At 42.6% G+C, this 26,525-nt stretch overlaps 1 protein-coding gene across 1 annotated transcript in view; it reads right to left on the bottom strand.

Moving 5' to 3' along the window:
- The window catches only part of Adam32 (ADAM metallopeptidase domain 32), a 99,859-nt gene that overhangs the window by 52,195 nt on the left and 21,139 nt on the right, over positions 1 to 26,525 (bottom strand). Inside the window, exons 5-11 of the mRNA XM_032919035.1 lie at positions 25,730 to 25,806; positions 24,328 to 24,499; positions 22,812 to 22,880; positions 21,195 to 21,266; positions 20,831 to 20,997; positions 8,015 to 8,096; positions 7,347 to 7,483 (exon numbers count right to left, since the gene is read on the bottom strand). Coding sequence (XP_032774926.1) covers positions 7,347 to 7,483; positions 8,015 to 8,096; positions 20,831 to 20,997; positions 21,195 to 21,266; positions 22,812 to 22,880; positions 24,328 to 24,499; positions 25,730 to 25,806 — 776 coding nt within the window. The remainder of the gene's footprint in view (positions 1 to 7,346; positions 7,484 to 8,014; positions 8,097 to 20,830; positions 20,998 to 21,194; positions 21,267 to 22,811; positions 22,881 to 24,327; positions 24,500 to 25,729; positions 25,807 to 26,525) is intronic.

Below are 26,525 nucleotides of genomic sequence, written 5' to 3'. Positions count from 1 at the left end.
AAAAAACCCAGGATAGTGAAAACTATCCTCAACAATAAAAGAACTTCTGGGGGAATCACCCTTCCTGACCTCAAGCTGTACTACAGAACAATAGTGATAAAAACAAACAAACAAACAAACAAAACTGTATGGTATTGGTACAAAGACAGGGAGGTAGATCGATGGAATAGAATTGAAGACCCAGAAATGAGCCCACACACCTATGGTCACTTGATCTTTGACAAAGGAGCTAAAACCATCCAGTGGAAAACAGATAGCATTTTCAACAAATGGTGCTGGTTCAACTGGAGGTCAGCATATAGAAGAATGAAAATCAATCCATTCTTATCACCCTGTACAAAGCACAAGTCCAAGGGGATCAAGGACATCCACATAAAACCAGATACACTCAAATTAACAGAAGAAAAAGTGGGGAAGAATATTGAACAAATGGGCACTGGGGAAATTTTCCTGAACAAAACATCAATGGCTTATGCTCTAAGATCAAGAATCGACAAATGGGACCTCAAAAAACTGCAAAGCTTCTGTAAGGCAAAGGATACTGTCATTAGGACAAAATGGTAACCAACAGATTGGGAAAAGATCTTTACCAATCCTACATCTGATAGAGGGCTAATATCCAAAATATACAAAGAACTGAAAAAGTTAAGACTCCAGAGAGTCAAATAACCCTATTTAAAAATGGGGTACAGAGCTAAACAAAGAATTCTCAGCTGAGGAATATCAAATGGCTGAGAAGCATCTAAAGAAATGTTCAACATCCTTAGTCCTCAGGGAAATGCAAGTCAAAACAACTCTGAGATTCCACCACACACCAGTCAGAATGGCTAAGATCAAAAACTCAGGTGACGACAGATGCTAGCGAGGATGTGGACAAAGAGGAACACTCCTCCATTGTTAGTGGGATTGCACACTGATACAATTACTCTGGATATCAGTCTAGAGGTTCCTCAGAAAATTGGACATAGTTCTACCTAAAGACCCAGCTATACCACTCTTGGGCATATACCCAAAATATGCTCCAACATATAACCAGGACACATGCTCTACTATGTCCATAGCAGCCTTATTTATAATAGCCAAAAGCTGGAAAGAACCCAGATGTCCCTCAACAGAGGAATGGATACAGAAAATGTGGTATATTTATACAATAGAGTACTACTCAGCTATTAAAAACAATGACTTCATGAAATTCATAGGCAGACGGAATGAACTAGAAAATATCATCCTGAGTGAAGTAACCCAATCACAAAAAAACACAGATGGTATGTATTCACTGATAAGTGGATATTAGCCCAAAAGCTCAGATTACCCAAGATACAATCCACAGACCACATGAAACTCAAGAAGAAGGAGGACCAAAGTGTGGATGCCTCAGTCCTTCTTAGAAGGAGGAACAAAAATATTTATAGGAGGAGATATGGAGACAAAGTTTGGAGCAAAGTTTGAAGGAATGGCCTATTCAGAGCCTGCCTGCCCCACCTGGGGATCTAGCATATACACACACACACACACACACACACACATATATGTGTGTGTGTGTGTGTGTGTGTGTGTGTGTGTGTGTGTGTGTGTGTGTGTGTGTGTGTGTATGTATACACCCACCAAACCCAGACAATATTGCTGATGCCAAAAAGTGCATGCTGACAGGTGCCTGATATATCTGTCTTCTGAGAGACTCTGCCAGAGCCTGACAAATACAGAGGTGAATGCTAGCAGCCAGCCATTGGACTGAGAATGGGGATTGAAGATTAGAGAAAGGATTGAAGGAGCTGAAGGGGTTTGCAACCCATAAGAACAACAATACCAACCAACCAGAGGTCCCAGGGACTAAACCACCAATCCAAAGTGTACACATGGATATATCCATGGGTTCCAGCTGCATATGTAACAGAGGATGGCCTCGTTGGGCACCAATGGGAGGAGAAGCCCTTGGTGCTGTCAAGGCTCAACACCCCTCCCCCGCCCCAATGTAGGGGAATGTCAGGGCAAGGAGCTGGGAAGGGGTGGGTGGATGGGTAAAGGAACACCCTCATAGAAGAAGGGGGAGGGAGAGATGGGATAGGGGTTTGTGGTTGGGAAACCAGGAAAGGGGATAACATTTGAAATGTAAATAAAAAAAAAATCCAATAAAAAAAGTAATGAAAGAGATAACTGGTTTTTTGAAAAATATTAACAAGAGTGGCAAGCTTTTATCCAAACTGACAAAATAAAAGAGAAAAATCAAGTTAATAAAGTTAGAGACTAAAAGAGAATTACAAAAACAGACCCCAAAAAAACCAGAAGATCGTTACAGAAAATTTAGAAGAAATATACATTTCTATACGCATATGATTTACCAAAATTAAAACCAGAAGATCTAACAATTTATATAAACCTATAACAGACAATGAGTGTAATCAAGTGTCCGTATAAACAAAATCCCAGAACCAAATATACTCCCTGCTATATTCTCTAAAGCCAAGATAGATTTTAAATGGTTCCACAAAATAGAGAAGGAACATACTCATTCTATAAAACCAACCTTACCCGCCCCCCGACCAAAACTGTATAATAGTATAACAGGCAAAACAATTTCTCTGATAAACAGAGATGCAAAATTTCCCTACAAAATACTTAAAAAACAGAATTCAAAAACATATTCAGAAGACAGCGGGTCACAATTAAATTGGCTCAATCCCAGGAATGCAAGATTAACTCTATATAATCATGTCAATAAATACAAAGCACCTTAAAATTAGAATCGTGGGCAGAAGTCACATGACCATTTCAATAAAAGCAAAACATCTTTATGATAAATATCCTGAAGAAATTAGGGACAGTTGGAGCGTACCTCGACATAAGAAAGACTATGTAAGACAAACCTAGGTCAACGTTCTTCTAAATGGAAAATGCTGGGACTTTTTCTTGCCAGGTCCAGAAGAAGTGTTCCCATTTCTTCTGCTTTTATTCAGTATAATGTTTGAAGTCTTAGCCAGAACAACAAGGAAGAAGAAATAAGAGGATCTGGTGACACATGACTTTAACCACCGTACTCAGGAGGCAGAAGATCTCTATGAGTCAGGACTAGCCTGGTCTACATAGTGAGCTCCAAGCCAGTCAGTGCTGCATGATGAGACCCTGCCTCAAAAAAACAGAAAGAAAAAGAGGGGACTAGAGGGATGGTTTGGTAGTTAGGAGGACATGGAGACCCGAGTTAAGTTCCCAGAGTCCATATCAGAAATTTTACCACTGTGTGTGATTCACCTCCATGGACGTCCAAATACTCTGGCTTCCAGCCTCCACATCATTTAAAATAAAATATTTTTAAATGAAAAGAGAATAATAAAAAAAGAACAAAAGTAGGAAAGGAAAACATCAAACTATGTTCTTTATGGATGACAAGTGTCTGTAGGTAAATGACTTCACAGATCCCAGCAGAAAATGTTTAGGACTGATAAACTCTTTCAATAAAATTACAGGATTCAAAGAAAATTCTCTCTCTCTCTCTCTCTCTCTCTCTCTCTCTCTCTCTCTCTCTCTCTCTCTCTCTCTCTCCCCCACATCAGAGATGCTTCCTCTTTTAGTAAAGGGGAATTAATACCCACAGCTGGACAATCTGCTGGGGATGAGAGACCATGGAATACTCAGTCCTAAATGGGAGGCCTTCATCAAACCCCTTCCCTTAGGGCAGAAAAGAAGGCGCTCAGATTCTAAGAGCAGATGTGGCAGGTGACTCTGGAGAAACTGTTTTCCACAGACACAATAGGACTGATGCTCATATGAACTCCCACAGACTGTGGTGGCATAAACAAGACCTGCACAGGTCCAATTGAGACAAGATCCCAGCACTGAAAAGAGAAACAAGGCACAAAGCCCCACCACCATAATCAAGAAGGTATCGGCCACTGATAGCCACTGGCAAAGGGAAAATCAGGTTTCTCCTGTGGAGTCTCACTGGCTACATCAGCCACACTCCAGGCAGCCTCTTGCCTAGGAGCAGTTGGCCAGAAAAAAACAAATTGACTCTATTTGTTTGATTTTTGGTGTGTGTATTGTGTGTGTGTGTGTGTGTGTGTGTGTGTGTGTGTGTGTGTTTCCTTTCTCTTTTCTCCTTATCCTTTCTCTTCTTCCTTTCTCATTCTTCCTGTCTGTCTGTCTGTCCCTCCCTCTCCCTCTCTCTCTCTCTCTCTCTCTCTCTCTCTCTCTCTCTGTGTGTGTGTGTGTGTGTGTGTGTGTGTGTGTATGTTTCCTTTCTCTTTTCTCCTTATCCTCCTTTCTCTTCTTCCTTTCTCATTCTTCCTGTCTCTCTGTCTTTCTCTCTCTCTCTCTCTCTCTCCATGCCCCACCTTTGGGATGGGTTCTTTCTACACAGCCTTTGCTGGCCTGGGACTCATGAGACTCTTCCTGCCTCTGTCTTCCAAATGCTTGGATTTCACGGCATCAGCTACCACATTCGATTCATATGCTAATCATTAAAGTGAACATCTCCCTTTTAAACGAGTTAAATAATCAAAATTATATTGGGAAGAATCATTGAAGTCTAAGGATGAAAGCTAGTATAAATACTAATATTCTCTTCTTGAACTTGATATAATCTAATTCTGAAATATTAACTGTCTTACATATAAAATAAGTAGTTTAAAAAAAAAAAAAAAGTCATGGCCTCAGAGCCAGGCAGGCAAACTTCTCGGCTGATATCAACCCTGTTGTGAATCTTTGAATCGGAATGCCTCCCATGGACTCATGTATTGGAATACTCGGTCCCCAGTTGGTGGAACCTGTCTGGGAAAGATTAGGTGTGCCCTTGTTGGAGGAGGCGAGTCACTGTGGGCAGGCTTCAAAAGTGCAACCCATTCCTAGTTCGCTCTCTCTGCCTCCTGCTTATGGATCAGATGTAAGGTCCTAGCTGCTGCACCAGCATCGGACCTGCCTGCTGCCATGTTCGCTGCCATGACGGTCACACACTGTGACCCTTCGAAATTATAAGCCCCCAATAAACTCGTTCTTCTGTAGATGGCCTTGGTCATGGTAGCTAATCACAGCAATAGGAAAGTAACTTAGACACCTGAGGAGAGTGAGTGTTCTTTATGCCTCCGTTCTCTTGTTTAGACAAGAGGGACGCTAATGCCCACTGACCTCCCAGGGTCATTGTACAAATTAAAGAACAAGGAAATGGGGTTGGGGATATAGCTCGGTGGTAGAGCGCTTGCCTAGCAAGCGCAAGGCCCTGGGTTCGGTCCCCAGCTCCAAAAAAAAGAAAAGAAAAGAAAAGAAAGAACAAGGAAATGCCTATGTTGACTCTCTGGTTTAAGGTGCCTATGGATCATTGATGGTATTGATATTATATATAGTCATCCAGGCTTCGTGAACTCTGTGGATATATGTAGATAGATAGATAGATAGATAGATAGATAGATAGATAGATAGATAGATAGATAGATAGATAGATAGAGATAGATAGATAGATATGCATCTAGACATGGAAGAAGGGAGTGAGCATGGAATATGTTATATTATATTAATATATAATATATATTTAAAAAGCCCTAGTGACATAAGCCATAATCTCAGATACTCAGAAGGCAGAGAGGCAGGGGGATTGAGTAGTCACAGCCTGTTTATGCTGGTCTGGAGCTGTAAAGTTCAGAAGAAAACCATCCCAACTCAACCCCCCAGCAGTACGGAAAAACAAAACATGAAATGGCGTTTGCCGAAGTTACATGCCTTCCTTCAGGGCTGACAGAGTGGATTTTCTTAGAGCTTTACCTGTGAGGAATTCTTAGACCTTTTAAACTGGTGGCTCCTCCCCTTGCATGGTGGGAATGGGCGGTGAGGAATGGACGGCTGCTGTGTACAAAAACACTGTGGTGGTTGTGTTAAAGGTAACAGTGGAAGTGCCCAGCTTGGCCACCAACTAACTCGCTGACCACCAATAATTCTCTTCATAACTCAATTTTATCATGAGAACAATAGGCCTTGCCCTCGAGACACACTGTGAGAATCCAAAGGGTCAATTGTTTAATCTGTGTAAACTCTCAGGATGGCCTTTAGTACACAGTAAGTCGAGAATACACCTGATAATAGTAGGCCAATGTACAATGAATAGTAACGCTTATGGTTTTCTTAAGCTTAATTTATTTCTCTCCATATGGGCATGTTTACACAGACATGTAAGACCATATAGGGCAGCTAGAGAGATGGCTCAGTGGTTAGGAGCACTGACTGCTCTTCCTAGAGGTCCCGAGTTCAATTCCCAGCAACCACATGGTGGCTCACAAACATCTGTAATGAGATCAGATGCCCTCCTCTGGTGTCTGAAGACAGGGACAGTGCACTCACATATATAAAATAAATAAATCTTTTTTTAAAAGTCATAACTTTTAGAAAAGGAATATATAAATTCTTTTTATAAATAATTCGTAGTATAAATATATATATATGGATGAATGTTTCACTTTGTGCTATTCTTAAAAACTAATAATTCTTAATTCTTTTTTTTTTCTTTTTCTTTTTCTTTTTTTCGGAGCTGGGGACCGAACCCAGGGCCTTGTGCTTGCTAGGCAAATGCTCTACCACTGAACTAAATCCCCAACCCCATAATTCTTAATTCTTAAGTTATACCTGGGAATTCTTATGAAACTGGTAGTTTTCCCAAAAGTCAATACCTCAGTGACCTCATTTTTTTTTACTTTAATTGTTTCTTCAATAATGAACTGACCGTACTTGTCTTGGTGCACTTCCACAAACAAAATGTCTGTAGAACGCTAATGGCAAATATTAGAGCCATTGTCTGATGAACATTTTGAAGAAATTGGTATGGTTCAAAATTCTCATAGCTAGTCTCGCACTATGCAGGGTTTTACTCTTTGCCCATCTTATTCTGACATTACACTCCGGAGTAAGAGAATAGTCATTTACATATGAGTAAAGTCAATTCCACAAGGTCAACCTGATTCTCCAAAATGACGAGGGCCCAATATTTGATTTAAGCCTCCAAATGACACTCCCTATTTGGTTAGTAGTTTGGGGTTTTGTTTTGTTCATTTTGGGGGGGTGGGGGAGGAACATTGTTTTTCTCATCAAACTAATCTAAAAGTAAATACAAAAGCTCAAACTTAAAAAAGCAACCACCGTGTGTTGTGGTCTTCAAACATTTTAAAGGACTTTTGCTGGGAGCCATCATAAAGTTTGGATCTCATTCCTCTACCCAGGTATTGCACAATGAACATGTCTGCTTTGACCAGGATCTTTAATGGTGTCCCTCGAGTTCTACTGCTGCCGTATTTGAATTGCAGGCATTTACTTTACCAGGGTCTTGATCTCCTTACACTTCGGTAACCGTAACTGACAAACCAAGAACTTACATTGCCCTGGGATTCATGATGCAGACTTTTTCCAAGCAGTGACATTTCTCCGGATTGTCATATGATATTCCCAGACTGAGCCCCAGCATCTGGGTGAGGATGACCGAAAAGGCCTCCAAGGTCATGTCCTTGGGATACTACCAAAAGAGAAGACACCGTTGAATGATAAAAGTACTTTTCCAAGTTGGAACATTTTTTTTATGTTGTAGCAAACACTTCATGATTCTTTGGATGGGTGAAAACCTGGACTTCCTCTTGGGAAAAGCACTGAAGTAGAAGTGTCCAGTCAGAGGCAAACTCTGATCCTTTTCCGTTTTTCAATTCTATTCTCTTCCAGTGCCTTTTTTCTAGATCTATCCCTCTTAATTGCAAAGGGATGGTGTCTTAATATAAATACTTACATATATTCTATATACATCCCCCTCCACTTTCCTAATCTTCAAGACTATCAAAGTTTCTAAAAGTTAAATGATCCGTAAAAAGGACACACACACACACACCCCCCGCAACTGTGTCTCCACACTGATTTCCCCCCTATGTCCTCTGTTACCTGCTCAGTCCTGGGATCTCATCCAGGACTGGCCAATAGACTTTGTAACCACTGTACCTCCTCCGCTATCTCAGTGACTAGATCTCCCATCCTTTTTAAGGGTGGAGTAAGTACGTACCATTGTGATTCCTGCAGAGTAGGGGGCAGTACACATCTTCCCAGGGTATGTCGCTCCCATGTAATTTGGCTGCTCGTTATAACTAAACATATAACACATGTTTGTAATTAACCCTAGTGAAACAGCCTAGCCTGTGGGGCACTCTTGGGGTTTATTCAGAAAAGTCCTACTCTCAAGAAAGTGGAGGCTCGGAGGGTTGAACTTGTACGTCCCTGATTGGTTTGAAAGATTCAGAAGATTCTCCGCTAAACTGGGCTAAATGAGCTTAAGCCTCAGAGCACACAAAGCACCCGTGTCTCCACTGTCCTTGCAGGTCACCCAAGCCACCAAAAATTGCTGCGTGAATTACAATGTGTCACTTTCTCATACAGAATGTGGCAGTGCGTTCCGAGAAATGACTTTGTTGCTTCTTGGCCTGCCGGGGTTTTTTTGTTTTGTTTTGTTTTGTTTTGCTTTTCACTCAGTTTTAAGAAAGAAAGGTCATAAAAGCATTGTCCTCTAGGAACTTGACTTAAGTGACCCCACTCTCAGGTGCTGAGGGGAAGTGCTCAGCAAATTTCAATCCACAAAGGAAGAAAAAAAAAAGCAGGGAAATGAAGAGGGGGAGATGAGAAGCTATTCTGCTAAAATGTCTCGGGCTAAGCGCCAGAATGCAGTGAGGGTGTGGCAGAGGTCTTGCAGAATACAGACAGGCATGGCTTTATTCAAGCTAAGAGCAAACCGGATATCCTCTCACCTCCCCGGGTGAGATCAGCTGTGAGCTAGGAGGGGCTTTGTTCAACCGGTCAAGCCTGCAGCCCAGCACAAAAATGAAATATAACAACAACAACAACAAGCCTTGCTTTAGAACGGGAGGTCGGGGTGGGAAGATTAAGGACGTGATCCAAGAATGTAGACACACAGACACACACACACACACAGACACACACACACACACACACACACACACACACACACACACGGGAGGATGTGGGGCCAGAGGTCAACCCTCAGTGGCTGACCGTCATTTTGTTTGTTTTTGTTGTTTTGAGACAAAGTCTCTCACTGGGACCTGGGGCTATCTGATTAGATGAGGCAGGCTGACCAGATAGCCTTCCTCCGTACTGTTCCTGCCTCCCTGGTACTGAGATGACAAGTGTAACTTCATTAGGCTCTCCACATGGGTGCTGGGCTCAAACCCAGGTCCTCAGGAGTGCACAGCAAGCCCTTTCTTCACTTGTGTGCACTTGTGTTAAATGACTGGACTCCCCTGCCAAGATACCGACGCTCAGATCCAGGAAGTTCAAAGGATTCTTAAATTGTACGCTCCTGCGGCATGTACGTTAAGTCAAACTATCAAAAGTGCAAGGCAAAAACATGAGTGGGAGAGGGAGAGGAGAAGGGGAAGGAAGAGGGGGAGGGGAAGGGAGGGGGAGGGGAAGGGAAGGGGAGGGGAAAGGGGGAGGTCTTTAAAAGCAGGAGAAAATGCCAGTTTACATACAAAGGAATCTGTCACAGCAATGCTGAGCTTCTTGCCAGAAATATTACAAACGGGTCAAGAGAGAACAAGTAATCAAAGAAAATAAATTCCCAACCAATAATGCTATACCCCCAAACCTAACCTTATGCTGCACCCCCAAACCTAACCATCAGAAATGAAGCCAAAGACTTCCTAAGACAAGCACAGGCTGGGGCAATTCATCATGCCAGACTCGCTGCACATGAAGCCATCAAGGGTGCCCTGCCCCAGAGGCACCCTGTCGGATTATGTAGTGCTGAAGATTGCCAGCCTCACAGATGCCAAGCAAGTGCATCACAGCTAAGTTACATCCTGCTTCTCAATATTCTGTCAAAAACAAAGAATCAATCCTACCTGAGCAACATCTCTGTACTGGCTGGTTTTGACACAAGCTGGAGTTATCACAGAGAAAGGAGCCTCAGTTGTGGAAATGCCTCCATGAGACCCAGCTGTAAGGCATTTTCTCAATTAGTGATCAAGGGGGGAGGACCCAGCCCATAGTGGGCGGTGCTGTCCCTGGGCTGGTGGTCTTGGGTTCTATAAGAAAGCAAGCTGAGCAAGCCAGGGGAAGCAAGCCAGTAAGTAACATCCCTCCATGGCCTCTGCATCAGCTCCTGCTTCCTGACCTGCTTGAGCTCCAATCCTGACTTCCTTTGGTGATGAACAGCAATGTGGAAGTGTAAGCTGAATAAACCCTTTCCTCCCCAACTTGCTTCTTGGTCATGATGTTTTGTGCAGGAATAGGAACCCTGACTAAGATATTGAGCTTCTGAATTTAAATCTTAAAAAGAGGAAACATGTACAGACAGGTCTAATCAGGATGTTAGTTATCTCCTTGCCCCTTGCCTCGTTTCTGGTCCTGCAAGTTTATCCAAAGGTTCCTATTGCTTGAGACATGAACTGCTCCAGGTGGTACTTCATCCTGGATGGTAGCCATCATCCAGGCTCTACAGAGCAGGCAAAATTCAAATCTTTTCTCCTACTGTGGATGCCTCGTGAGCTAGAATGAGCAGTAAATGCTTTCTGTTGGAAGCGGTGTCAAGGTGCCTGTTACAATGACTTACGCCATTGACACATGGCTAGTGTAAACTTGTTAACAAAACGCAGGACTGTTCACATGTTTTACCTGTGTTTATGTTACCTTGTGATATATGACATATATGCTTCCTGAGCTTTAGATGGAACTCCCCCCAGATTTTTTCATTAAAAATGTAATCTTGTTAAAAAGAAAATATTTTTCACATTATCAAAAACCATAAAGAGGAAGGAACTGCCAAGTGAAGAAAAAAAAGAATATATAAGGGTTATAGATTTGAGCTACATTCTTGGTGAAAGAGGGATTCTCAACAGGGAAATCTCAAATGGCTGAGAAGCATTTAAAGAAATGTTCAAAGTCCTTGGTGATCAGAGAAATGCAAACCAAAACAACCCTGAGATTTCACCTCACACCAGTCAGAATGGCTAAGATCAAAAACTCAGGTGACAACAGATGCTGGCAAGGATGTGGAGAAAGAGGAACCCTCCTCCATTGTTGGTGGGATTGCAGACTAGTACAACCATTCTGGAAATCAGTCTGGAGGTTCCTCAGAAAACTGGACATTGAACTACCTGAGGACCCATCTATACCACTCCTGGGCATATACCCAAAAGATGCTCCGACATACAACAAGGACACTTGCTCCACTATGTTCATAGCAGCCTTATTCATAATATCCAGAAACTGGAAACAATCTAGGTGTCCTTCAACCAAACAATGGATAAAGAAAATGTGGTCCATTTACACAATGCAGTACTACTCAGCCACTAAAAACAATGACATCATGAAATTTGCAGGCAAATGGATGGAACTAGAAAAAAATCATCTTGAGTGAGATATATCAGACCCAGAAAGACATACCTGGCATGCGCTCACTTATAAGTGGATATTAGTCATAAAGTACAGGATAACCATGCTACAATTCACTGGCCCAAAGAAGCTAAGTAACAAGGAGGGCCCAAGGGGGGCATGCTTGAATCTGAGAAGGAAAAATTGATTAGACATCAGAGGGATGGGTGAACTAGGGGTGTCGGCTTCAACTTCCTCTAAGGTTGTCAGGAGGGTGAGGAGAGCAGAGGTGGGGGCAGGGTTCAGGAGGGTGTGAGAACATCAGAATGGCTTCTGGGAACAGCCTTCGATGAGACAACTCAACTTTATTCGGATGTACAGGGCTGTATAGATCTTGGAGAGTTGGGTAGGAGTTTTCAGGGTGGGCCTACTTTATTAGCTGGCTCTGAGGTGCTAAGAATGCCTCGTTTACATGAAGAAGAACTCCAAGAACCTGGTGGACAGGTTCTTATCAGGAGAGAGGAAGTTGAACCTGTAATCTGGTCAAAGACTATGCCGAGGTTTTCAGAGGTGGGGGGAAGCAGAGGTTGTGCACAGGAGCATGTAGGCTGAGAACAGGGAGAGAGTAGTCCTCTCAGGATGAGATTTTGGGGATTTGGGGCATATCCCAATCTTGCTCTTGCTCCAGGATAGCTCCCCAAGTCCCATGTGCCTAGAGAAGGAGACTAGGTTGGGGCGGGGTGGGGGTGGGGGGGTTGGGAGCAGAAAGATGAGGTGGGAGGATGATGGAGAGGGAGATACTGGGAGAGATAGCTGGATTGGGGGCATGTGTGAGATGAGTCAGAAACCTAGGACAAATGAAAACTGAGGACTCTGTAAGGGTGACTCCGGGCAATACTTCCAATGGAGGGATTGGGACACCAACCCAGCCATGAAACTGCATCCCCACAATTTGTCCTGCCTCTAAGATGTGCTTGAGGTAAAGGTGGCACAGAATTTGAGGGAAGGCCCAACCAATGACTACCCCGGCTTGAGACCCGGGCCATGAGAGGGAGCCTATCCCTGACACAATCCGTGACGTTCTGCTATCCTTGTAGATAGGAGCCTAGCATTAACTGTAACCAAAGAGGCTTCACTCAGTAACTGATGGAAACAGGTGCTGGTACCCACAGCCACATTAGGAGGAGCTTGGGAAATCCTGCCCAAGGTGGGGAGGAAAGATCGAAAGAGGCAGAGGGGTCGAGGACACCTACAGAACCAACTAGCCTGGGCCCATAGCGGCCCACAGAGACTGAACTGCTAACCAGAGAGCATGCGTGGGAAGGACCTAGGCAGTCTGCACATACGTTAACAGTTGTACATCTGAGCCTTCATGAGGGACTCCTCAATTGGGAACAGGGGCTATCTCCGACTACATTGCCTGCCTTTGGATCCCTTGTCTAGCCTCTAGAGTACGATGCACGTACTACTACTGCAACTCAATATGCCAAGGGTGGTTGATATCCATGGGAGGCCTCCCCTTTTCTGAGGAGAAAGAGAGGAGGGGTAAGTGGGGGGGGGGAGCGAGGAGAGGGAGGGGCTGAGAGGTAGAGGAGGGAGGGGAAGCTGTGATTGAGATGCAAAGCAAATAATGAATAATATGTGGTTCCCAGTTACACACACCAAAACGGTCCTCGGCAGAAGCAATGACTACGGAACTTGACGGACACTCAAATGTAGAGACTGGAATGGTCGAAGTCCAGAGACAAACTCTCCTGGGTCAATTTTAGCCCCGTTTATTACCTAGGTCTGCATATGGCCTCACATCGCCGTGACTAGTAGGCAAGTGCATTGTAGAACGTATAAACAGACCCCCGGCTCCCACCTACCCAAAGGGACAATGAGTTTGGTCTGCACCTAAGGCCAATAGCTAAGATGCGCGCCCGCCTCTGCTGTAGTCCAGCCACCTGATAAGCCCACCAAGGTCTTGAAAAGGTGCCTTGACATAGATTTTCTTTGTTCTGAAAAAAACGTCACCAAATTGTTACATTGGAACCTGGGCACCCGAATCTGTGATTCCCAAGCCACAGTCGAGTCTCCAGAACAAACCATCTCTTGTCCCCTTTTGAGAGAAGAGCTCTGGACTTGCGTGGGTGGTTTCTTGTTCTGTTTTCCCCTAGACACAGGACTAGAGGCTGAGCTGTACCCTCTCAGTTGAGCAGCACACAGCTCTGGGGAAATTTGTTGATTTCCACTAAAGGGCCAGAGTCTTGTTCAAACTTGCTTACTTCCCCTCACGATCTGGAGTCTCATTCCTGGTACCTGTGAGTTAGAGTCTCTTTTCTTAATGTATCTTGGTAAAGGCTTGTCAGGTTTTTGGGTTTTTTTTAAACCCCAAATACTTGTTTTCATTTTATTAATTTTCTGCTTTTTTTTTTTTTTTTTTTTTTTTTTTTTTTGCTAACCTCTGTTTTTATCTTCAATGTTTATGCTTAACTTGCTGGGGTGGGAAGGGGTGTCTTTTTTTCCTTTTTTTTTTTTCTTTATTCTTTTCTCATATAATACATCCCAACCAACCAGTTTTCCCTCCCTCCACTTCTCCCAGCTATCCCCTATCTCCCCTCTCCCCCAGATCCACTCACCGCTCCTCCATTTCCCTTCAGAAAAAGATTGCGCACCCCAGGGATATCCACTGAACGAACGTGGCATAAGATATAATGAGATATTTCTTCCATTCTAATATGGACATTCATTTTAGTACTACAAAATTTCCTGCAAACACTATCTTATCTACAGCTCACAATTTTTTTACGCTTTTCATTTTTAATTGTGTTTCTGCATCTATATGGGTATGTACAGTGAGCTCAGGTACCTATGGAAGCCAGAAGATGGCACAAAGAACTGGAGAGTCACCGCTGTAAGCCACGGCACTGAAAGCCTAACTCAGGTCCTCTACAGGAACAGTACGTGCTACCAACCCCGAGTCACCGCTTGCCTTCTACAAACGTTAGCGTGAGCTCTATGTATTGTTTGCCTCTGAATACTTTCTAACTCTTATATGTTCTTTGAGTCACACGCCGCCTAAATGTGACTCATTCCAAAATAATGTTTTCTAAATGTTTTCATTCCAAATATTAGAAGAAACTGAAAAAAAAATGATCTCTCACTTCTTTTAAGCCGATTTTGTGGCTAAAGGATATATATTTGTAATGAGTTTTTTTTTCAATGTTTGGATATTTGTTATATCCAAAATGCTCACTATGCACATGCATTTTGCTCAAATGTGTGTAACATTCTGTAAGTGTCAGTTAGTTCTAGTTAGTTACGAGTCATGTTTCAAATGCGCGGCGGATTTTAACTTCGTTTCCTCTTCTTTCTTGTGAGTTTTAACCCTGTGGACTGTAAGGTTCTGTAATGAGTGTCATAAACGCCCAGGCACACAAGGTGCTCCACCCACACCTGGCAACAGCCAGGTCTGCTCCGCCCCACAGTTGCCTGGCAACAGCACAGTCAGCCAGCTGTGCCTGACTATAAAAGGGGCTGCTTGCCCCCTCCTCTTTCTCTTGCTCTTCTCTTACTCTTCTCTGCTCTCTTTGTCCCTGTCCCTGTCCCTTCTCTCCCCACCCCACTCCCTTCCCTCCACGTGCTCATGGCCGGCCTGTATTCCTCTCCTCTTCTACTCTTCTTCTCTCATTAAACCTTTCTGTGTGGAACCATGTTGGTTTGGTGTGTTCTGTCTGGACGCGAGCCGAGATTTAAACCCCAACACAAGGTGTTCACCTGTCATTATTATTTGACACGGGCCTCAGTAAAATTCTTTTCTCTGGGGTCTTCACCTGGGAGCATAGCTGGCCCAGCTTCTTATGACTAAAGCACATAATTTTCATCATTTTGCTTTCTCTCAAACAATGTTGTTGGTATTCTGTCTAAGCCCCACCCCCACGGCTACCTTTGTTCCTCCCCACTTCTACTCTTCTTCTCTCATTAAACCACGTGGAACCATGTTGGCTTGGTGTACTTTGTCTGGGTGCAGGCTGAGATTTAAACCCCAACATGTGCTTTATACACACAGACTGCGACAAGTTCTTACTTTTTCAATTTGATGCTATATGAGGTGGCTTACATGAGATGCTCCCCATTAAGTCTTGGGCACTCAAATACTAGGTTCCTTATTTGGTAGCTGTTTGGGGATTAGGACTAGAAGGTGTGGCCTTGCCAAAAAAAAAAAAAATGCATGTTACTGGGCTACAGGGAGCTTTGAGGTTTCAAAAGACTCAGACCATTCCCAGAGTGCCCTCTACCTCCTATTTGCAGTTTGAGATGTAAGCTCTTAGCTGTTCCAGTCCCCATGCCTTCCATTTACCATCGTGAACTCTATCCCTCTAGAACAAAAAGTCCAATCAAATACATATAACTTGCCTTGGTTATGGTGTCTTATCACAGCAATAGAAAAGTGACTGATAAACTACAGTTTCTGTCTTCAAATTCTTCTATTTAACCCAAATATATTTAATGTGACTCATGGTAGTGGCTTAAATCTGTCATCTGATTCTCTCTGTCTACTTCACACTTGGATTGAGTACATCTTTATGTCTCTATCTCAGTGCTTTTGTCTCTGATCTTCTTCCCCACAGTGGCTTGTATTATGCATCTTTAACATGACAGCTTTAACCACTGTCTTGTCCTACTTCTCAGAGGCAGTACCACAGAGGGCCAAGTCAAGAGCCCACTGGTAGTAAACAGACCCTCCCCTTACGTCAGCTGATGCCATTTAAGACTAGAGCTTCTTGGTGTCCTCTGTGGCACTTCATTTGCTCTCCACATCATACGCAGCAAACCACAGGGCAGTGCCATGACTCTCAGTTCTGCCCGACAGTAAGAGGAAGGCCACTCTCCACAGGCTAGCACCTAGGGATCAATAAGTACCATCCTATTACTCCCCAGAGGAATGGTGTCAACAGAGTCCTAGTCAGAGAAAACTCCTGCCCCTGCCCCAAAGCAGTAATAAACAGCTTCAGTGGAGACAAAGGAATGTCAATACACCAAATGCAAACCGGAAAAGCCTTAGGCATACAGCAATGCCTAGAGAGGAGATGGTGGCCATGGACAAACATTCAGGAAGAATAAGGATGCAGCCTTCTCGGAGCTGCTGGAAGGGCAGGCATCAACAACCCAGGTCAGACAGATGGGAAGAAACACAAGTTTTTCAAAATATATCATCATCTATGGACAAGTGTTGAGACTTTTCAAGGAGCCACAGTCTTGCCAATGGACTCAATTGTACAGGCCCTCAAATAATTTAAAATAGCTCTTAAGGAAATCCCATAAAATTCCACAAACAAGTCAGTATTCTGTCAGAGAGTCTTAACAGAGGCATTACATTTTCTAAGATCAAATTAAAATCCTTGAAATTACAAATTATAATAAGTCAGAGTACAACAGATTGCAGAGAAGATTAAGTAGAAGAAGTAAACAGCACCACTCTATTTTGAAATAATTGGGGAGAACAAGCAAAAGCAATGAAGGAAACTTAGGGAAATTTTCTTCAAACAAAAGAAATGTTCTTAGTACCAAGCCTGGTATTTTTAAAATGCATTGAAGAGAACAAAAGGAAACTTTGGGGAATTCTTGACAGCATTGAAAGTATAAGTATTATGAGTAATGGGTCTCAAGGGGCCCTGAGAACTTCAAGAGAGTAAAAGCTTATTCAAAAAGGTAATATTTTTTAAAAAAAAAAATTTCAAACTGAGACCACAGAAAAAACCTAGGCTACAAGTCACGTTATTAGTCAGATTCATGCAACCAGCTCTTTCCTACGATACAGATCAATGGCTTTCAAAGAGTGAAGACTAAGAGATGGTTCTCAAAACAACAACAAATGAAGGCTCCCTTTCTGCTGACAGGTAACTTCTCCAGCAGAGAGAAGCCTTGCAGGCTAAGACAGGGTGACATCGCATATCTAAGACTGGGTGACATCAAGACAGGGTGACATCACATATCTAAGACAGGTTGACATCACATATCTAAGACAGGGTGACATCTCATATCTAAGACAGGGTGACATCACATATTCACAGTGCGGAGGAGGGAGCTGTTGTGAATCATAAATACTATACCTGGCAAAGTTATGCTGTAGAGGTAAGAAGTAAAGACATCCCTGGCACGCAAAAGCTAGGGGAGCTCACTAACAACAAACATGCCCTACAAGAAATGCCAAAGGGAATGTTTTCAGCTAAATGACCAAGATGCCAAGTGAATAAGAAGGAAACATCAGCGTGAATAGGAGTCGCAGATAAGAGTGAGCATCCAATCGATTCAAAGCTCTGTGCTACCATAAACGCAGGACACAAACCTGTTCCACATAACTTGGAGAGCATAATAAATATGTCAAGAGCTAAACAACATGGGAAGAGTAAAGGGTGATTACAGGATAGAGGTGAGGGAGAAACAGCACAAGTGCCAAGGGATTTTCTCTATTTTTCTGTTATCCTTCTACTTGTTCCTTGATGCTAAGTAGCCATTGTTTCAAAACTGCTTGCTGGAATAAAAGGATGAATTGTGAAGGCTTTCTGGTCACCGCAAAGCAAAAATGTTTAACAAACAAACTGAAAAAGTAAGCAAGGCATCAAAACACACATAATTAGAGAAAAACTACTTACCCACAAAGTTAGGCTTCATTCACCGGTAATTGCCTTAAATGTGAATGGCTCCCATTCTCAAAATTAAGACAGTGACTGACTGGATCAAAATACAACACCCAACTCTATGGTACCCACGGGAACCTCACTTTGTTTCTAGAATACAGACTGAGAACAGAGACATTCTATGTAAATGGGATAAAAAGGCAGAGTAGTCACAGGCACATAAAATAAAATTTAAAAATCTCCAGTCAACAGCCTAACGTTGTGTTCAAAGAACTAGAAAAACAACCAATGAAGCGCAGACTATAATAACAAACGCGGGAAATAAATAACAAAAAAAACAGAGTAGAGCTAAATGAAGCTAAGCAAGAGTACCGTGCAAACAGATGGACCTGGAGCCACCTTAGAAAAGGATTGACAGGGTAGCTGAGAAGACCAGAGCGAACAAAACTAGGATATCTTGGCGCTCAGAAGTTACCCCAGAACACGAAACCCTAGAAGACAGAATGCCTGAGTAGCTGCTGTGATCCACAAGTCTGACAAGAAGGAAAAGAACAGAAGCTCTGAGAGAGAGAGAGAGAGAGAGAGAGAGAGAGAGAGAGAGAGAGAGAGAGAGAACAAAATTCAGTCTCACATAAATGCCAGAGAGCATGACCAGGGGTGTAGAGTGTGGGGTTGAGGGTTGGGGTAGGGTTAGAGGAGGGGACTCTGAATTCTTTAGTAAAAGTAGATAATAGTTCATGGATTTGTCATGAACACATGTCTTAAAAGGCCATACGCAAAGCAATGGTGAGAGCCGACTGTGAAACATGACTGTGATTAACCCGTTGTCTATAGCCAAATTCCAGTCACTGTCACTGAGAAACAGATAAATGATCCTCAATGATTTTTTTTTATCTTAACTAGCCAGTTAGGATTATGAAGAGAATCTGAAAATTATGAACTCAGAATAGAATACTACCTAGAAGACCGAAAGAAAAAGTAAACATTAGTTGAAAAGTCCCATCATTTTAGAAACAGAATGAATCTTAGAAAAACTCCTGGGCAGAAAGCAAAAAGACACACGAGAACATTAACAAACCCGACCCAACCACCCACGGCAGCATCAGTAGTCTGGAAATCAAAAACCATTGACAAATCCCAAAGAAAAGTCATTCGGTAAAAGTTATCATGTAGCCATGATTTCTAAAACTTACTTTAAAAGGCTAAGTGGCTTTTCCACCAACTCCATTGTGAATATTATCCCTAATCTTAGGAAGTCAAGGTTTTTTCTTGCAGATCAAGAATACCATAGGGTTATCCTGACTTTTGCTCACTACAACCTTAGTAGCCTTAGGATTCAGTAAGCCAGTCAAAGAAATAAAGCTTGTAACACTCAAATGCCATAATTTTTCATGCAAAAAAAAAAAATCAGAAAACACTGGGGCCATGGGATGGCTCAGTGGACTAAAAGCACTTGCTTCATACCTGACCACCTGAGCTCCCAGGAACCCACATGACAGAAGGAAAGCACTGTCCTTCTCACGGACACGGTGGCATACATCTACACACACACACATATGCACGTGCACATACATACACACAAGCCAATAAATAAGTGTGAAAAATTAGGACGCCTTATTATTAACTTGCCAATGATTAGTAATGAGTTCATACAACACAGAACAAACCCTAATGTAAGCCAGGCACTTCGGTTAATGTCGGTATCGTCTCATAAATTGTAAAAAGTGCCATTCAACGCAGAACGTTGGCAATGGTAACGGAGCTGAAGGGGTGCGGTGAGGGAGAACCTGGAGATCATCCTCTATGCATGCATCTGTGAGGTGAAAACTTGCAAAAGAAAGTAAAGCCCGTGCATGTGAGGAATGAGTTTAGGTAATTATATTTATGATTCCAAAAATCTTTCAAAAGGCCAATAACAAAAAATAGGAATAGTTTAGCATTTGTGGTGGCTTGAATAAGAATGGCCCTTGTAGGCTCATGTACTTGAATGGTTAGTCACCAGGGAGTGGAACTACTGAAGGGATTAGAAGGATTGGGGGTGTGGCCCTGTTGGAGAAAGTGTGTCATTGGGTGGGCTTTGAGGTTTCAAAAATTCCAGCCAGGCCCAGTGTCTCTCCCCATCTCCCTTTTCCCCCCCTCTCCCCCTCACCCTCTCCCCCCTTTCCCCCTTTTCTCCTCCTTCCCCCTCTCCCCCTCTGTCCCTTGCACCCTTCCCCTCCCTCTCCTCCCCCTCCTCAGGATGGAGAACTCTCGGCTCCTTCTCCAGCCCCGTGTCCGCCTGTGTTCTTCCAAGCTTCCCCCAGTGGTGATAATGGACTGAACCTCTGAAATTGTAAAGCTAAAAATCAAATTGTATCCCTACACTATATCAAAATTAGTTGAGTTGCATATATTTGGAGGTAAATACTTACATATGAAGACATCCGTTGTATATTGCTAGCAATTCTCCTATGAACAACTATAAATGCATAGCGGCCATGTAACATCTTCAAACATTTTAAAATAATGGAGGGTTTCCATTTATATAAGCACTTATGAACAATTTCACATTGGCCTTTGCCAATGTATAGTCAACACACAGACTTTACTGCATGAGTCATGACTCTGCCTTGGTGTTTGAGAACCATCGGGCTCCGCTGTGACAGAGCGCAGGTTCTCAAGAGTCAGATGATGAAGAATGGGTAGAGCTCTGTGTTTTATAAAAGATCAATAAAGCTTAGAAACAAATGTTATTCACAAATGGTTTTCACTGCCTGGCAGTTAGAAAGCATGAATAGAGCACGTGCGTGATCACAAATGAAAACCAGCTCCCTGGATTAAGCTATAACACTCGCCTTTTGTTTTCTTTATAGAGTATCAAACATCCTTACATGAATAGATACGCAACATCATGAGGTCTTAGGGTGAGATAAGATTGCTTCCATTCTGAAAATCTACGCAATAATTCGTCTGCTTCACCAACTGTTGGAATCTTATTTTTATCTGACCATAACTCCAATGAGGACAACACAATAGTAACCTTGAATTGTTCAAACACCTAGAGACAGAAGAAATCAATATACACAGTTAACCTCTCTGATTTTATAACGCTCTACCCCAAAAAATATTCTGAATTTTTCACAAATCCACATTCTGTTTATATGAATGACTTAATTACTCATAAATGTCACATCGAGTTAGCACGAAAGATCATTTCAAGATGAAAACTTCTGGTGTACGAAGGAAAATACTTACCGAATTTACAAGGCTGATGATTTCAATGACTTTATTAGTTACAATCATGCTGTCAGAGCCCAAGTAATCATACTAAAAGACAGAGACAATTTTATAATTAAAAGACTATTTTTGTATGATGGTTTTGGTACTTATATCTACTGTCTGGAGTTTGATGATGATGTAAAATTCAGTATTTCAAATAAGATACACAATTCCCAATGTGGGACTATTACAAAACACACTTGTACACACACATACACATTCACATTCACAAAAACACATATCCTCACTCATTTTCTCTCTCTCTCTCTCTCTCTCTCTCTCTCTCTCTCTCACACACACACACACACACACACACACACACAAATGTTGAGTATGTATTGGCCCAGATGATATCTTGTAGGCCCCATCATTTTAAATGCCTCCTCTGGCTTTTCCCAGAAGTCTAATAAATCAACCTGTTCTCCCTCAAATATTCTTACCTCAGACCTCAATTCTGGATTCCTAGCAAACTCTACAATGCTAAGACTAGGACGGCTAACATTGTCACAGGGTGACAGTCAAATGTGTGCCATCAGACCAAAACCTGGAAAAGACATTTATTAAAAGCCATATAATTTTTTGTTTATGGGAGTGGTCATGGTTTGTATATGCTAGCAGCCTTAAGATGGAGATGCAGATTTCTCAGCTCCTCCTGCACCATGCCTGCCTGGATGCTGCCATGTTCCGGCCTTGATTGATAATGGGCTGAACCTCTGAACCTGTAAGCCAGTCGCAATTAAATGTCCTTTATAAGAGTTGCCTTGGTCGTGGTGTCTGTTCACAGCAGTAAAGCCCTAACTAAGATGGGGGTCAAGGATTTAGAGACATCGTAGGAAACAACGGAGTGGGGGAGGGGCAGCAGCGAACGCCTATGTTTTACTGCCGGACATGCAGGTAGGTGTACCAGCCACTGCTGCCAGCAAAACATTATAGGACTGAGCATCCTCTGTACTTCGTAGCCCGCCCTCTTGCCCTTCGGCCTTGCTGGAACTGTCTCGTAATGAGGTGATCTCAGCTATTTGGTTTTCGGTTAGCCGATTGTTACACTACGCCGTTTATGATGGGAGCCAAGAAGACTGGACTGTTCCAGTTCCCTCTAGCCTGGGTCATCACGCATTCACACAAAATATTTAAAGAGGACATCAAAGTACATCAACATTTTGAAACTTTTTTTAAATATTTCTTAGATTATCATTATTATTATATTAATATAATATAATTAATACTATTATAATATAATTGATATATTATAATTATTATTGTTATAATAATATAATTAATATTTATTAAGTATATTATATATAAATTATTATCTATAATTATAATATTATACATAATTTTTCTGTATCTTAGTGTTTTGCCTGTGAGTATGCTTACACACCACATGCAGGCCTCATGCTCTCAGAGGTCAGGAGAGGACACTGGATCCCCTGGGACTACAGTTACAGAGGGTCGAGAGTCATCTCAGGGGTGCTGGAGCTCAAGCCTGGGTCCTCTGGGAAAGGAGCAAGTGCTCTTAATTGCAGAGTCAACCCGTAGTCACCTCTACAGTCCCACACCAAACACATAAAAAAAGAAAAGAAAAGCACATACCAAAGCCTTGTCCACCACAATAGTCATCTCTAGATAGAGGGAAAGCAAGTGTTTTGAAGGTGATTTTGGCTAGAAAGAAACAAAAGCACACAAACAGTTAAGTTTCATAATGGAATTACTTGCAATTCTTTGTTAAAGCTATAAGGCGAACATTCACAGCAAGTGCTAGTGGGTTTGCCCAGCAGAGAAAGCTGATATATATATATATATATATATATATATATATATATATATATACACATATATATATATGTGTGTGTGTGTTTGTGTGTATGTATATGTATATATATGTATGTATATGTATATATATACACACACATATATATATACATATATGTATATATACATAGCGCTTGGGAGTGATAGCATGGAATTTAGTAATGAGAACATGGATTACGCAGTCACCCAGTTAATCAACAGCTTCTGACTTGTCAACTCCTCCTATAGTAAAAATTGGAAAGACGCACCCATGTGCTTTTAACCACCGATTTGATCTGAACGCTGGACTGGATTAAATTCATTCAAAGACTATAAAAACGTCAAAGACTAAAACTACGGTTGTGTTGCGTTCCTTTCTGCAGCCACTTTGTGATGTGACTGTGACACCTCGCAAGAGCGAGTCTGCTTTCCCTGGCTCCTCGTCGGGGCTGCCGGTCAGTAGCTGCAGGGGAAATGCTCTGGTGCCAGGTTCAGTCCAGGCTGCCTCTCACTGCCACGTGTGCCCTCGGAACACCAGCTTGTGCATATCCTGCCAGCACACCGTACAGCACGAGACGCAGGAAAATAGTCTGTGGGAATAGGGCGTCTGTGGTTTTAGTGAAAGCCAGGAAGCACAAGCAGCTACCAACTTTCGGTGAAAGCCCGCCATGGAAACCCAGCTCACTGGCATTGATCGGAGTGGTGGTTCGTGTTCTCCGTGTGGCTTATTGGTACCAGAGGTTGCGGTGCCAAATTATTCTCAATGAATTACAGCTATGTCATTTGCTGGCAAGTGGTGGAAACAAGGAGAGAGCATTGGGTGAGGTAAGTCAGACCTGGAAGGACAAACGGAGCACGGTCCTACACCAAGTGATTAGCCCTGAAATCTTATACATACAAGCAACACTAAATGTGATCATCAGTGTGTGTGTGTGTGTGTGTGTGTGTGTGTGTGCGCGCGCACGCGCACGTGTACACCAAGGTCAGAGGGAAACATCAATTCTTTCCCACCTTATTATTGAGATGTCCTTAACAGAACTGTCAGGCACGCCCAGATAAGACTGTTCAGGGCACATCCCAAAGAAAGACACAGTTGTTCTCCATAAGTACAGAACTGAAGGAGAAGTGTCCCAGATCGTGCTGACGTAAGTAACTGTGCTTGTGCAAGAGCACAGGGCAGTGCAGGATACGCCACTGTGTCTTCTCTGTCCTGTGTTAGCGTAACAAAGCCATAAGACATGGCCTTACTACACCATGGTTTTTAAAGCCAAGTAGAATTAATAAGTGCTTTGGAAGGGATGGCCTAGACAACACTCACCTTTTTGTTGATTAAAATGCCGTAGTTCGTTGGCATCTCTAGGTTCCTGCTGTTTTTGTTAAGCAGTAATTCCTTCTCTCCCTTCCCTAGCTCATAAACAATGTGCTGAGATGTCGCTGCGGACTCCAGGGGCTCGATTCCGTAGGACACATTCTCAAACTGCAAGAACCCTCTGCAACATTAGGAACAGAACTCTTAAGTGCCTTTCAGAAACCTGTATCATGACATTCAGGTGACATTCATTAACAGGAGAGATGATCTGCCATGTTTTCAGTCCGGTATTTTGTTCCAGAATCTTAGAGATGACTCTGAAGAGAAACATAATTTCTCTTACACAAGAATCCAATTTTCTATTCCTTTTTTCCTTTTTTCCTTTTTGTTAGTTATAAAACTAATGAAACTAGCTCTAAATTCTTTATAGAGGCACAGTGTGACAGCAGTCAGTAACTTCCCTGGGTTTCAGTCAGGGATTGTGTAACAGTACAGTAACCTGAAATGTTAATAAATTCCTCTCGAGTTTGCAGAGCTTGAAAAACAGACCGCCAGAGCTTTTATAATAGAAATGTACCTCAGTGGTTTTACTAATGAAAATAAAATGTGGCAGTGTTTGTGAAACGATACCTATTCATTTTTGTTAGGTATATAGTTTGAATAAGAAATCAAAAGGCTGACTCTGAAGAATCCGTTTGCAGACCTCAGCTTCCCTGAATTGAGGTAGCCTAGTATGTCACTGCTGTCTGAGAAACTGGTTTCAGGTTTGAATTTCAAGGTTCTGTACAGGAAGCTCCAAAAACATTTGTAATAACAAAAAATGTACACTAAAAACAGAGGTGGAGAATGCTGACAAGATTGAAACTTCTCTACAGCAGAAAAGAAGACGCCAAATAATTCGAGATTTAAAGAAAGCACTTTGTTATTACTTTTTTAAAAGAAGAGTATTTAACTAATAATTACAACAAGGTGGCTTGCCTCCTTGCTATAAAGATAATTTTCACAAGGGAAAGCAAGATTCACTTATGTTTGTTTTACTTTTTGCCTCCAAACTGTAAGATACATGGTAGGTATTATAAAAATTTCTATTTGCTAAAAAAAAAAAAAAAAAAAAAAAAAAAAAAGATAATAAGCCATTTTAAACCTTGCTCCGGCAACCTAGAACATTCCATTGACATTTCTGTTGTTAAGAAGAGAACAAGGATATTGGGAAGTCTAAACCTTCCAGATGTTAAAATCATCTCTGGCCTGCAAAGTAAGGGGGAGGGTGATTCTAGACCACTGGGACCCTGTCTGGAGGAAAGTCATCACTGAGCAGTCTGTGAGAAATCTGCCCCAACTGCGCATGAACGGGGGTGGAATACATTCACTGAGGCCAAATATCACAGCCCGAGAGGGGAAGAATGAATACCTCAGTCCAGAGCACGTGCTGAGGGTGGCGACAGAGCCCGGATAGCCTTTGATGTATCCTTGATAATAGCACTGAGCCTGGGGAGGAGAAAAAGGGAACTGGTTACTGAAGAAGAGACGAGGCTTTCCAATAATCTTCTGCTTTGAAACTAGACACGCCTGGCTGGGTACTGTGCCCAAATACACGACCCACAACGGCACGCATAAAGTGATACTCGGAGAGTCTCCAGAAAGTTATTCCCCAGTGTATGGATTTAAGACATCAACTAAAATCCCTGGGGACCTTGAAAAACCACAAGGCGCCACCTGGAGGAAGCTACAGCGTAAGATGCTGGACCCTTAAAGGGCCAGGTGTGCCAAGAAAAGGGCACTCGAAAGCCATGCTAACACAAAGTGTGTCACCTGCAAGGGCAGAGGCACGGAGGAAGGTGTGATGATGACAGGAAGGGACCGTGCTCCACAGGCATTCACTAGACAACACACTTCCAGAAGAAGAAAGCCCAAAGGGAAGCAATTGTAAAGATGCAGAAAGCACACATCCATATTAAAATATTTCAGCGCATTGTGTTACTTGATAATAAATCAAGTTTTCAGACTTCTCCCATCTGAAGAGCCGAGGGACAGAGAACATGCGCAGAGCACAGGAGGACTGGCGTGCGCGTGCGTGTGCGCATGAGCGTGTGCGTGTGCATGTGCGTGTGCGTGCGCACGCAGTGAGCCACCGATGCGAGGGGATTTGATCTGTGCGTCTGTGCTCTCAGGTCCTTAACCTGCTTATTTCACTTTCATTTATCCCC

The sequence above is a fragment of the Rattus rattus genome, chromosome 13 (genome assembly GCF_011064425.1).
Source record: "Rattus rattus isolate New Zealand chromosome 13, Rrattus_CSIRO_v1, whole genome shotgun sequence".
Lineage (NCBI taxonomy): Eukaryota > Metazoa > Chordata > Mammalia > Rodentia > Muridae > Rattus > Rattus rattus.
This window is presented reverse-complemented; position numbering and strand designations above follow the sequence as displayed.